Source organism: Nasonia vitripennis (genome assembly GCF_009193385.2).
Source record: "Nasonia vitripennis strain AsymCx chromosome 1 unlocalized genomic scaffold, Nvit_psr_1.1 chr1_random0007, whole genome shotgun sequence".
In the NCBI taxonomy this organism is placed as follows: Eukaryota; Metazoa; Arthropoda; class Insecta; order Hymenoptera; family Pteromalidae; genus Nasonia; species Nasonia vitripennis.
The window spans coordinates 26,085-41,181 of record NW_022279594.1 but is presented as its reverse complement, the minus strand read 5'-3'; the positions used below and the strand labels follow the sequence as shown (position 1 = coordinate 41,181).

The window sequence follows — 15,097 nt, the reverse complement described above, 5'->3', positions numbered from 1 at the left end:
TCTTGCTTAAATTTTCAAATATAATTTTCAAACATAACTAATACTTTACATTTAAAATTCGTTCGATCTTAAGAGGTGCGTCACAATTTTTTTCATGCTTTGTTTACAATTTTTATTGAACAATCTCTCAAAAATTTGTTTTACTTTTCAGCCCTGGAATTAGTGGGTCCAAATTATCGATCTTTTGTTACTGTAATGACTTGTACTTTTTATACCATGGGCTTGTGTATGCTAGCAGGTGTTACATATTACATACAAGAGTGGAGAACTTTAGCCCTTGTAACAAGTTTGCCTTTTTCTATATATTTTCTATATTGGTGGTAAGTTTACGGCGAAATTTTTGTTTCACATATATGATTAAAAAAATTGGTTTAAAATGAGTTTTTAAGTTTATCGTACCTATTCTATCAATAACCATAAATAGTTTTGATACAACGAGGAGGAAAAATTAGCTTTTTTTAGAGAGGGTGATATTTAAAGTATATCGAACCCGCAAATTTTATATATATATATATATATATATATATATATATATATATATATTTAATTCAAAATAATTTTATCTATCAAACGAAAAAGTACAAAAACTTTATAGAATGATATGTGAAGTAAAAACAATTCGAATATTAAAGCGATACAAAATGTTGAAATAAGCTATGTGCCAAAGAATGGGCAGTGTTTTTTTTAAATATTTTTATACAAGTTTTGTTATTAAATATGACTAAATTCCAAGATGTCGAACAAGAGCGGCGGCTTGATACCTTGTCCGCAGCAGATTGTATACAAATGTCATCCAGAGTAAAAAGTAAATACGGTAGTGTGTTTAATATGTGAAAACATATTCCATTTTGAATAATTTAAAGGTGTAAAATTAAGTGAAGTGTTAGTAATATGTTCAGAACATGGGGACCTATTTGAATACAGCAGCACTTTCGCTTAAAGTAAGGTAGGCATAGTTGGCTGCGCGCATGTGCGACGCCAGCGCTTACGCCGGAGAGCCTTTCATCTTCGCAAAATAAAAACACCTCGTATTTAGAATGTTAAACGTAAACGTGGCTTTATTGTAACTTCAAAAGGAATAAACGCGAGACTTAGAAACGTTACGTGCGCGGTAGCGTGTTGCTGGCTTGAGGAGCCGGCAAGCAGTGAGGCGGTGAGGAAATAGTGCCGCCGAGCTCAGCGGCGGGTCACGTGATAGCGACGGCTTAACATCTTGGCGTAGTAGCGCCATCGGACAGGTCTCGATGTCGCGTGGAATCGCCAATATTCCAACAGTGGGGTACATGTTAATTCATCTGCTGTGCCACGAATGAGTTTTCAACATCCAGGTTTCGACAGAAAAAGATTATATATTGTAAGTTAAATTAATTTATACAAGAAATCTAGCAAATTTACAACTAAACCATCTAATAACTGTAAAAGTCATCTCAATACTTGAAGAGAGTAAAGATTTTGAAATTAAAGATTCTTGAGTTGACGTAGCTTGTATAGTCGGTGATTCTTTAAACGACACAGTCTGAGAAGTCGAAGGAGCCTTATATAATGGTGTAATTACTTCAGTATTTACTTCTTGTTGTGCACTCATAGATCTTGGAGTTACGTTATTTTTGTAAAATCGAGTACGACGGAAATGTTGTTAAATTAGCACCAATTTTATATTCAAAAAATGTAACTCTTTCTGGATTCTTTCTTGTTTCTTCCCCTTCTTCTAGTTTCTTTGTAAAAGCACGAATTTGATCGACGTGTTGTTTATACTTTTTATCCATGTAACTGATTTCATAATGCAGATCACCTAGACGAGAATTAATTTGTCCTGGAATCCATTTATCTAATTTTGGACTACCGGAAAGGAAATAAACATGTTCTAGTGGTTTAAATTCTCGGTACGTATTGATAAAATCAGCTTAATGTTTCTCAGAAATCTTCTCGTAGATAGGTTTGGGTCGAACAAGATCTAATCGTGTGCGAATGTTTTAAAAATAATAAAGCAGGTGGTTGTCCAGTAGTTGAAGGAGGAGCTTTTCTATATTGTCTAAAGAATGCATTCAAGTTCCGCTGCAAAGAACCTTGTGTCGTATCCATTTTAAGTAAGGCTCTTTTTGTTGTACCCACGCATTTTTCTGCTTAACCATTTGTCGAAGGGTGATACGGAGCAGTAAGTTCGTAATATTTCACTCCACTTATCTTGAGAAATGTTTCAAACTCATATGAAACAAATTGACGGCCATTATCTGAAACAACAATGCTAGGTACACCATAAGTAGCGAATAACTGATCGAGAATATCGATTGTAGCGGTGCTAGTACTGGAACTTGTGACCTTCACTTCAAGCCATTTACTATAAGCAACAGTGATTACTAGAAGCATTTTACCAGCTACTGGTCCAGCATAATCTATATGGATACGTTCCCATAGACCTTTAGGATATTCCCAATGATGTATGCTGAATTTAGGAGGAGCATGAGCATCCTTGGCACACTCAGCACAAGTTTTAGTAATAAGTTCAATATCTGCATCAATTCCTGGTCAGTAAAGAAACGATCGTGCCAAACCTTTCATTTTGAAAATGCCCAATTGCGCTGAATGAATGTCGTTTAAAATTGCTTGACGAAGAGACGATGGAATCATAACTTGATGTTCAATAATCAAGCAATTTGAAGATAGACTATAAGAAAACTCAGGCGCTTTGTATCCATGACAAGATAGACCTTGACCAGCTTCGAGTAGTTGAACAATTTTAGCTAGGTTAGAATCTTTACGAGTTTGCTTCGCAATCTGCTCTGCTCGTACAGGAAACTGATTGATCTGATCGATAATAAATGTGTCAAAAGAATCAAGTTCTGTAATTTCTTCAATAGTGTCAACCGTTGAAGGAAGTGAAGCACGTGAACAATAATCTGTATTTGCATTAGCTTTAGTTGGCTTGAACTTAATATCGTAGTTGAAATGAGCTAAGTAATCAGCATAATTAGCCATTCGACTGATACAAAGAATAGGAAGTGATTTTTCAGGATGAAAATTTGTAAACAGCGTAAAATGACGAGCGTATAAATAATTGAAAATTTGTTGATAAGCCCATACTAAAGGTTCCTTGTCGATTTGAGGAAAGCATTGTTCAGTAGCAGTTAATGTACGGCTCGCATAAGCAATTAGCCTTTCGATTCCGTTGCTAAGTTTATGTGATAAAACAGCTCCGAGTCTTACTTTACTTGCATCAGTGGCGAGTATGAGAGGTAAGGATGGGTCGTATGGCATCAAAATTTGAGGAGAAATGAGAATATTTTTAAGCTCTTTGTATGCTTTATCAGCCGCTGGCGACCATTGAAAAGATGATGTAAGAAGCATGTCCCGAAGTGGTCGAGCTTTTGTAGCTAAGTCAGGAATGGATGAATTGTAGTACTTAGCTTTACCAATAAACAATTCTAATTTGTGAGGTGTAGAAGGTTTAGGTGAATCACGAATTGACTTGATCTGAGAATCAGATTTATGAATGCCTTGTGTATCTAGTTTATGACCCAAAAATTCTACAGAATTTGTAGCGAAAACACATTTACGTCGATTAAGACGAACACCATTTTCAAGAAGACGGATCAAACACGTTTCCAGAATAATGAACAATTCTTCGAAACTTTCAGCCCATAAAATGATGTCGTCGAAAAAAATTTCAACGTTTTTTAGACCTTGTAAGATTTATTTTAATCGACGTTGCCAAACTGCAGGAACGTTAGTTGCGCCATAAACAGCTCGTATTGGACGAACCAACCCATGTGTAGAAGTATTGAGGGTTAAAGCATGACTGTACTCGTCGTTAGCAGTAAGATGAGTATAAGCATCTGTAATATCAAGATGTGCGTGAATTTGAGCTCATTTTACTTTGTTGAAAATGTCACTAGGATTTAGAATAGGACATTCATCTATTATTAATACGTAGATTCAACGTAGGTTTATAATTTCCAGTTATACAAATATCACCTGTTTCATTGAAAACTTCAGCGTACCTTGTTAAAAGTTGATTCAGCTGTGCTTGTTCATCACGAGTTAATGAAGATGGAAGAGTAGAAAGGGCATTAACCTTGATTGGAGAAAAGAGTTCGGTCCAATCAATTTTGTGACTGAATTGTGCGATCCATTCACGACCAAATAAGGAATCGTAAGAGCCTTGAATAACGTAGACCGGAAGTTGACGAGATGTAGAACCAAATGAGACATTAACAGAGCAATTCCCGATGCAGTTGAGGCGATGTTGCGAGTAACTCATGAATTACTTAGAAGTTGGCTGTAATTGAAAATTAGGTTTGAGGTTACGAAGTGTATCGCTACCAATGAAACCATATGGTGTACCATATGGTTCTTCGACTGCGTTTAAACATTTCAATGTATCTATTTGTTGTGCAGGCTCTTCAGAATTTTGTATTTGAGAAGTAGAAAGCGAAGATGAAGTTCTGCAAACTTTCGCTATGTGCCCACGTTTTTTGCACTTATGACACTCAGAAGTACGAAATGGACACTCACTGCATTTGAGACGTTCTCCGCATCCATAACAAGCGTACTGACCTTGTTTTTCACCATGATCTTGCTTCTGAGAAGCACTGCGCGATGTATGTGAAGCATACCGTTTATGCTTGAAATGCGTCGTTGAATAAGATAGCGCATGTATCTTATTAGAAGTAGAGGTAACCTCATCTGCTGTTTGACGAGTTGACTCCAATGTATGAGCTATTTCGTAAGCGTATTTGAATGTAGTAGGTTTCTTGGCGATTATTTCGTCGCGCATATCACGATCATTGAGACCATGTAGGAGCTGTTCTATCAGCATCCTGTCGAGAAATGTGTTGTATTCGCAGAACGTAGCCCCTTGCTTTAATCGTAGTGATAAATTAGCAATGGATTCATTCTGTAGCTGTACAATTTGTCGGAACTCAACACTTTCTGCATATTTATTTTTCTTGGCATCGAAATGTGCAATCAAAACAGTGCGAATTTGTTGATACGTTTCTGGTTTATCAGGAGCAACAAGAATTTTTAGAGCATTATTAATTTCTGCGCCCATATATACTCGAGCGAAATCACCGTATTCTTGTTCCGAAATTTTACTCAGTTGTAATGCCCAGTCGAATCTCTTGAAATAATCGTTGACTGTCGTTCCGTCGGACAAATGATATTCTTGATACTTAAACGGAGGAGCTTTGGGTTGGACTTGAGAAGTAGATTCAGGCTGGCTTGTAACAGGAGTTTTAACTTGTGGAATAGCAATCCTCAGAGCATCCGTCAACGCCTTCGTCACAGCAGCAATCAATGCAGTAGAAGGTTCCTCTACGTTCGACATGGTTATGTTGACGTTGATTTGTATTGAAAATATGCACTTTTCACTATTTTTCTCTGCCTGATATTGAAGTAGAATAAAGAAAATCAAGTAATCGGCGTATTTTCGAAACCGATTCTGACACTAAAATATTGTATATGTATAGAGTAAACTTAGAGAAAGTGCAAAGATGTTTACTCAAAGATAGGTTTATTTTGAATGACAGTTATTATTTACAATCAATAATATGAAGTTGCATGAAAAACAATAAAACTTAAAAAGAACGTTAATTGAAATATACTACAGAAAGCTAAATCTCAAGTCAGATTTCACTATAACTACTCTTATATCAAGGGACGGCGTAGCGCCCCGATGGCAAGTATAAGTTTTTATACACTGTGCCGTCGGGGAGCAGCGCGACCCTACTATACTTTAAATTTGCTATTTAACCTAAATGCGTTTTATTATCTCCAATGATTTCTTGTCTGATATGTCTTAGATGCTTATGTTTGAGTAATGTATCTTAAAGATTTTAATGAGAACTTTCTAATGATCATAATATTTTGCTTCAAAAATTTCTCTTTTAGCAAAATAATTATGATCAAAAATTAATTTGCGATAATTTCTTAAAATTTTGGTCATGTGCGATTCTCATCTTTTTAAATACAGCAATACAAGATATGTCATGATAATAGGTTACAATAAGGTTATTTTCAGCAATCCGTGCAATATACTATACTACGCCGCGAATGTCTCCAGAACATATTAATTATGTGCAACTTAAATAGTAAAAAAGTGAGAGAGGTGTCCGCTAAGCGTCGCTGCATTTTACGGAACGAATCACAGTTGCAGAGAGCCAAACGCACGGAGTAAGCATCTATCTACACAATGATTCTAAGGAAAGAGGACTAGATATTTTAAACAAGAAGTTGTCTAGTAAATATATCCGTCAAAGTTTATAGCATAGACAAATTTAATAATTTGCAAAAATCTACTTCTACTATTATATTAAAGTTCTTGATAACGTTGATAAAAGTTCTTCTGAACATCTACGAGTTACCCTTACACCTAAACATCATCTATTAGGCGGATATAATTTTTGGCCTAAAAATTGTTGGGCCTTATACTTTTTGGGCCCAGAAAATTTGGAGCCTTAAAATTTTTGGGCCTTAACATTTTTGGTTATTTAAATTTTCCTGTGTGCCGTGAAGCCATTCACATGTTTTCTCAACAACCAACATATTTTATTTTTTTATTATTATTTATAATTCATAGCGCATTATTTATATGTTGCCTATATATATATATATATATATATATATATATATATATATATATATATATATATATATATATATATATATATCTACAATTGTATTTGTTTATTATTATTTATAATTCAAAGCGTACTATTTACATGTCCATATATATCTAAAATAAAAGATGATTTATTTGTTTATTATGAATTTACATATATCTAGTTCTACTATTATATTAATGTATACTTGAGGTATCTGTGTGCCGTGAATTCATTTACATTTTTTCTCAATAACTGACATATTTTATTAGTTTATTATTAATTTGATATTTCATGATTCACGATATTTTTCGTATATATCTTAATTTAATCATCATTATTTTCACTTTTATCCTCAGAACTTGAATTTTTTGAAAATAAAATTGTTAAATTTTCATTAACATTACCCTGGATAATGCTACCTATAACTGACCATGACTGAAAACTGGATTTGGTAAATAGACACCAACTTTGTTCAAAGTTTGGCCTTGTAATTTGTTGATTGTCAAGACATATCCAAATCGTACTAGAAACTGTCGTCTTGTCATGTTAAAAGGAATTTCTTCTTTAAAGAGGTCAAATCAATCAGTAGTAATAAAACAACTTTACCGAATCGTTTACCGCTACTTATTTCTGCCTGTATAAAGAATTGCGTCATTTTTCTTACTATTAACCGAGTACCATTACGAAGCCCATCATTTAAATTTAAATTTCTCAGCTAAATAATTACAGCACCTACTTTTAAGCGTAACTTATGAGACGGTAGGCCATTTGGCGTAAGTGAATTTAAAAATTCTATTGGTACGATCTTTTTGTTATCATCTTCGCATGAATCTACACTTAGATACTATCTTACATTGCCTTGTATTTTATTTAAAATGTTATTATTAATTTTTAGTACATCATAGATTTTTCGTGCTAAAATTCTCATTAAATTTAGGTAAATTGAAGTCAGTCAGTGTATACCCGTGACTTGTTAAAATAGAATTGATATATTTCAGTGAGATATTTTCACGTATTTCTTTAGTTAACAATGGACTGTGAAAATATGCTTCATATTTTTCAAATAATTCTTTAACATTTACTGGGTTATGTATTACGCATATTATAACGGGGTGGAGTTTTCGACAGCATTCGCGCAGACGTTAGCTGCATGCAGTGCAACTGCCGTCGGGACAATCACCTCGTGATAATCGACACAAAGTCTGGTTTCTTCGGGATGTTTCGAGGCTCGTAGTGTACCAGCCAAGGTCAAGTACTGCTGGCTGCAGCTTTCATGCACGTGTATCGGAAGCGATACGCATGCTCGCAGATGCGGCAGGGAACTTAGTCTATGAGAAGTCGGGGAGTGGGTTCGCGGAAATAACCAACGCCGAACACAGATCTTAAGTGACTTAGAATATGAATATATTGTTGACATCAAGATATATTGTTACACGAGCACTCACGCGGGTGTGCGAGACGCAGACAAACGGCGAAGCTAGAGATCGGGAGAGAGATAGTGAGAGAGAGAGAGAGAGAGAGAGAGAGAGAAAGAGAGAGAGAGAGAAAAGTAGAGAGCTGATACTTACGGTTTGTCGATTCCATTCACTCTCGGGAATCAGCTCAAGCCCCAGGACATCTCCTTCGCAGGCGAGGTGACGTAGTCGCAAGATAAACAGGTTCAAGGCGATGACGCACGAAGGACCTCGGATTATCCGTAGTCTCGGAGAAAATAAGACACACAATTCGATCTAGCGCTTCTCGAGGATCGGGATAATAGTTAACGCGATCTAGCGAAAAAGCAGTCTGCACGATAAGCTAGCCCGAACAGATCTGTCGCGCGTATACTAAGTCTCGCGCGCGAAGCTCTCCCTTTCTTCCCTCACTCACTGTCGCGGCGTGCTCTCTCTCTCGTTGCTCTGCCGCTGCTCATCTGTAACATGTGACGTATACAGTAAACTGATATAATTATTGTATGCTGGGGAGGTTATGACGAGTTAACAACGTTCCTCGTTATAACATATAACCGAACAGGTAACACAGAGCTTTAGAAAATTCAACCTTGATTGCTTCTTCCAAGAATTTATCCCATTTTTTATCGGTGGTTATTAATTTTCTAGCTACAACTACTTCATGAAATGTTGCGTATGTAACATTTTCGAATGTTTTTAATTCTTCATAAGATTGAGCCCCTTTTACATGTAATAATAATAATCTTAAAAAAAAATCTTTCACGATCCTTCGGATTTACAAAGTACATTCTACGTATAATTGGCTTCCAAACTTTTTTCTTGGCGTCCATTTCTCTGTTTTTTAATTGAAAACGTAAAAATATGGTATATCAACATACAAGTACTGTCTAGCTTACGTCTTCGCATCTTCTTAGAATCTAGCATCTTCTAATAATAAGATCTAATAATCTTCTAATAATCTATAAAACTATTTCAGAAGTATTTGGTACATTTTTTTGTTTTGCTATCCTACATGGTGAATTTAAGTTATTTTTACCACAAGAGCCATGTATCATTGATTGCCGACCGATATTATGTAACCTTGGATATTTCATTTTATCAGGTATTTCTGCACTTATAAGTTTATCAACATCATCTGCATTGTTTAGTTTATGATTTTTATAAATAAAAGCCAACGAGTGCATATATGATAAACCGCTTTTTTGAAACACAATTACATAAGTATATACATTTACCAAAAATGTTTTTTTTTTTAAATTTCATTTGATATTTCATTAACTTTTGCATTAAAAACTTTTGCTTCTAAATTAGGTCTATCAATAGCTGATTTATTTTGTCTCAAATTTTGTTTAATTTCCTTCCATTTTGGGTTACATGTCAGAGTATTAAAAAGATCTGGTTTACCATACTTTTGAACTATTGTCATTGAATCTGAAAAGTTTTATTTATTAAGTTATCTGTCACATCTTTGTAGTTTTATTGATTTACTGCAGTAAAAAAGAATATTAAATTTTAATGACAATTGATTTGTGTATAAAAGATTTTAGGGATTGTAATAATAATAACATATGAAATGTAAACGTTAATGATACGATTAGACAATAATAATCAACGAGACTTTTCTCGCAATAGCATTATTCCAGCTAAAAAAACAGACTAAACTATTCCTGATAAATGTTGCACTACAGTATTTTATTGAATAGAAGTATATTAAATAAAATATATTTTGTTCGATTACTAAAATGTTATCTTAATTATTATTAATTGATTATTACATTTTATATTTTATGTTTAAATTAAGAATCTAATATATATTTTTTTTATGAAATCATATAAAATATTATCAACTGAATTTATAGTTGCTAATTTGTTCTGTATATATTTAAATCCTGCAATGCAACATATATCAGGCAAGTTTAGCCTGTTTTTTTAGAAGGAATAATGCTTGGGCTATAAATTCAGTTGATTTTGCTTTTTGAATTTTAAATGTTATCTAGTATATAAATATGAATAATTCAATTATTGTAATTAATATGATTTCATAAAGTGTTTCATTATTCATCTCGTTGTATGGTATCATTAATAAAATGGTTTCTTTAAAATCAAAGAATTGTTGTATTCGAATTTAATTATTCATTCACATATTATTTATTTGTAATTCAAACCATAATGGCTTGTGATCACTGTAATTACTTTAAAAAATGTTAACATTTAAAGGAATATTACTAAAGCACTAATCAATTGTCGTACAGTAATATATTGTTACAGAGTCTTCTGATATTGTTAATTTTAAACCATGATTTGACATAATATTTATTATATTTTTTGTTTCACTGTCATGAATATTCCTAACATTAATATTAAAATCTCCTATAAAATAATACCTGATGTATTTTGTTTTAAATTTCTTCGAAAATATTTATTAAATTCATTGTAAAATGAAAATATGGATATTTGGGTGATTTATAAATAGTAATTATGCTATACCTATCGAAGTTAATTCCCGTAAATGATACATAACATTTATTTACACAAATCATTCTTTCGTAAAAACATTTTATGGATTCGTAGTTAATTTTTTTGTTAAAGAATTTTACATAACCATATGGTTTCCTTATGGATCCTATACAGTTTTGTCTAGAAATAATTTCAAAATCATCGATATCTATTACGTCTTTACTTAATGTCCATGTTTCAACAAGTGATATTATATCGCTATTAATGAAATTTCTATCATATCTTATATAATTAATATTTTTATTCAAACTTCTTACATTTTGATAAATATAAGTTATAGTATTTAAATTTCTATGATTTTTTATAAGGTTTAATGAAAGTAATAAAGGACTTTCATGATTCAAACGATGCATTTCGTTTTCAACTTTATCAGGGTGTTTTTGTGGTGGTATATAATCTCCTTCTAGAAATAGTCCAGAAGCGCTTGTTACTCGACTAAATGCTAGGTATAGCATTCTTTTGTCTTTGATATTATCAATATTTACAAATACAGTTTTATAAGTGGATCCTTGCGATTTATGTATTGTCATTGCTTCTGCTGGTTGTAAAGGAAACTGATTTCTGTTTATTTGTAACGCTGATGATTTTTTTATATTGACAGATCGTGAAATTCTATCAATTGGTGTCCAATTCATGGGAATATTTTTACTTTTCATTTTTTCGATATATTGTGATCTCATTTTCTTTCCTACATGCTCATCATCAAATTCAATATAAACTTATAATGGTATGTTTATTTTATTTTTGGTTTTCATACAAACGTAATATCCATAATGGGTGTTTTTTAATTTTCCAGCTGCTCCATTGGTTAAGCCATCTTCGGTGTCAACATTATTGGTCAAAATATATCTGGCTGTTATTTTCAATAGTAATTTGTTTGATAATCCTTACATTTTCTGAGCTGGTAACATTTTTGCATTTTCTAATAATTTTGTTTTTGCAGCTGCAGTTCCTTCTTCTATGCAATTGTCAATACAATCACTGATACATCCTTCTGTGTTTAACGAATTTAAAAATGTATTATTGTAATGGTTCACTGCATTATTAGTACTAAATAACCTTATACAGTTTTCTGGTATGTTAATATTTTGAATATTATTTATTTGTCGCGATTTAAATAAATCATCGTCTATAGTTCTTGTTGTAGCTTTTGCTAAATTATTTAGTGCTTCAGCAAATAATTTATTATCTCTTTGGCGCATTATTTCTTTAAGAGTATAGATTTTTAACTTTGACCACAAGTAAGCTCCTTGTATGATTTCTAGAGTTGTATTTTGTGGTTCGTAAATCCAGCCATCCATAACAGGTTTTAACTGATTGAAGTCTGCACAAACTATAAGTGATACACCGCCGAATAGTTCATTAGATCTAAATATTTGCTGTAATCTTTGGTTCACTTGTGAAAACATTCGTCGACCTGTCATACTTATTTCATCAATGATTAATAATTTTAAATTTTTTAATTTTGTAGCAAGCATATTCGCTGTATCTGCATTTAGATATGATGATTCATTGAAATTTGATTCACTGGTAAGCTGAATGCTGAATGAAGAGTCATTCCTCCAATATTAAACGCTGCTTTTCCAGTAGGTGCACAAAGTAAGACAAATAAAGAATCTGCTTCTTCTTTATACATTTTTATATAAAAACGAAGTAATGTTTGCACGATAACTTTAATTAATCTACTTTTACTAACGCCTGCTCCTCCGCTTATAAAATCAAAGAATTGTTGATTCTTCGTTTTTAAATTGTGTAATAAATCTATATGATATTCGTATTGTTCTTTATTTATGCTCTTGATTAATTCACCGTATTCCGTGTCTGTCGTGAGTTTCGGAACAATAAATGATTCTGCTTTTTTACTGGGTTCATTCAGAATATCAATTGCTATATCAGTTTCATTTTCAGCTGCTTCAAATATAAGAAATTCTGATGGTCTGTTATCATGAGTAATATTTTCATTTTCTTCATCTATTTGTATGTTTTTTAAAATTTCTATCATATCTTATATAATTAATATTTTTATTCAAACTTCTTACATTTTGATAAATATAAGTTATAGTATTTAAATTTCTATGATTTTTTATAAGGTTTAATGAAAGTAATAAAGGACTTTCATGATTCAAACGATGCATTTCGTTTTCAACTTTATCAGGGTGTTTTTGTGGTGGTATATAATCTCCTTCTAGAAATAGTCCAGAAGCGCTTGTTACTCGACTAAATGCTACGTATAGCATTCTTTTGTCTTTGATATTATCAATATTTACAAATACAGTTTTATAAGTGGATCCTTGCGATTTATGTATTGTCATTGCTTCTGCTGGTTGTAAAGGAAACTGATTTCTGTTTATTTGTAACGCTGATGATTTTTTTATATTGACAGATCGTGAAATTCTATCAATTGGTGTCCAATTCATGGGAATATTTTTACTTTTCATTTTTTCGATATATTGTGATCTCATTTTCTTTCCTACATGCTCATCATCAAATTCAATATAAACTTATAATGGTATGTTTATTTTATTTTTGGTTTTCATACAAACGTAATATCCATAATGGGTGTTTTTTAATTTTCCAGTTGCTCCATTGGTTAAGCCATCTTCGGTGTCAACATTATTGGTCAAAATATATCTGGCTGTTATTTTCAATAGTAATTTGTTTGATAATCCTTACATTTTCTGAGCTGGTAACATTTTTGCATTTTCTAATAATTTTGTTTTTGCAGCTGCAGTTCCTTCTTCTATGCAATTGTCAATACAATCACTGATACATCCTTCTGTGTTTAACGAATTTAAAAATGTATTATTGTAATGGTTCACTGCATTATTAGTACTAAATAACCTTATACAGTTTTCTGGTATGTTAATATTTTGAATATTATTTATTTGTCGCGATTTAAATAAATCATCGTCTATAGTTCTTGTTGTAGCTTTTGCTAAATTATTTAGTGCTTCAGCAAATAATTTATTATCTCTTTGGCGCATTATTTCTTTAAGAGTATAGATTTTTAACTTTGACCACAAGTAAGCTCCTTGTATGATTTCTAGAGTTGTATTTTGTGGTTCGTAAATCCAGCCATCCATAACAGGTTTTAACTGATTGAAGTCTGCACAAACTATAAGTGATACACCGCCGAATAGTTCATTAGATCTAAATATTTGCTGTAATCTTTGGTTCACTTGTGAAAACATTCGTCGACCTGTCATACTTATTTCATCAATGATTAATAATTTTAAATTTTTTAATTTTGTAGCAAGCGTATTCGCTGTATCTGCATTTAGATATGATGATTCATTGAAATTTGATTCACTGGTAAGCTGAATGCTGAATGAAGAGTCATTCCTCCAATATTAAACGCTGCTTTTCCAGTAGGTGCACAAAGTAAGACAAATAAAGAATCTGCTTCTTCTTTATACATTTTTATATAAAAACGAAGTAATGTTTGCACGATAACTTTAATTAATCTACTTTTACTAACGCCTGCTCCTCCGCTTATAAAATCAAAGAATTGTTGATTCTTCGTTTTTAAATTGTGTAATAAATCTATATGATATTCGTATTGTTCTTTATTTATGCTCTTGATTAATTCACCGTATTCCGTGTCTGTCGTGAGTTTCGGAACAATAAATGATTCTGCTTTTTTACTGGGTTCATTCAGAATATCAATTGCTATATCAGTTTCATTTTCAGCTGCTTCAAATATAAGAAATTCTGATGGTCTGTTATCATGAGTAATATTTTCATTTTCTTCATCTATTTGTATGTTTTTTAAAATGTTATCATAATCTATTTCAATTTCGTACATGTACTTTTTTCTATTTTCTTGTATTAAATCTATATTATCATTATACAAAATTTTAGCATTAATTATATCGGGTTCAATTTCTCGCCGGTTTATACAACATTAACTGTTCTCGATAGTAATTTGGTTCATCTTGATGTATATTATATTTGCTGTATCTAATGATTTTTGTTTTTGATCGCTTTTTTATAAATCCGGAATTGTCTAATAATGGTAATCTTTTTGTCAGATATGTTTCTTCATTATGTTCATGACCTGGATCATCTTCATTATTAAAGTCGTTGTTGTTGTCTTCAATTCGATTTTGTTTACTTTTAAAGTAATCATATTCAGCTGCGAAATCAGCCAAACAAATATTTTTAAGGCCGTTGTTGATAGTGTTCTAATAATCCTGGTACAATTATATCTGTAGAATGTGGATCAAGTTGATACAGTTCGTATTTTTGTTTTATGACTTTTGTACGTTCTTCTACGGGAGACGTATTTACGTAAATTGAATTTCTTGTACAATTTGATAATGTCATGGACAATAAATGATATATCACTTCTTGTGCTGAAATTTCACTTTTATTTATAAAACAATTAACTATTGTACGTAATTGCTGCTTAGTTGTCATATCTCCTTTTGTAATTAAATCAGCGCATTGTTTTAGTGTGCTTGCCATACCTCGCTGGGATTTATTAAAGTACTTGGCAACGTAAGATACACAACCATATGGAGTTAA

The 15,097-nt window shown here is 32.2% G+C and overlaps 2 protein-coding genes across 6 annotated transcripts in view; one reads left to right on the top strand and one right to left on the bottom strand.

Annotated features, from left to right (window-relative positions):
- The window catches only part of LOC107981912 (carcinine transporter), a 535,006-nt gene extending 534,681 nt beyond the window's left edge, over window positions 1-325 (top strand). For all 3 annotated transcript variants that reach the window (XM_031932406.1, XM_031932404.1, XM_031932400.2), the window contains one exon: window positions 152-325. In XM_031932406.1, coding sequence (XP_031788266.1) covers window positions 152-324 — 173 coding nt within the window. In that variant the 3' untranslated portion in view covers window position 325. The remainder of the gene's footprint in view (window positions 1-151) is intronic.
- The window catches only part of LOC116417724, a 346,232-nt gene extending 337,828 nt beyond the window's left edge, over window positions 1-8,404 (bottom strand). For all 3 annotated transcript variants that reach the window (XR_004227987.1, XR_004227988.1, XR_004227989.1), the window contains exon 1: window positions 8,171-8,404. The gene's annotated coding sequence lies outside the window, so the exon portion shown is untranslated. The remainder of the gene's footprint in view (window positions 1-8,170) is intronic.
- Between the last annotated feature and the right edge of the window lie 6,693 nt (window positions 8,405-15,097).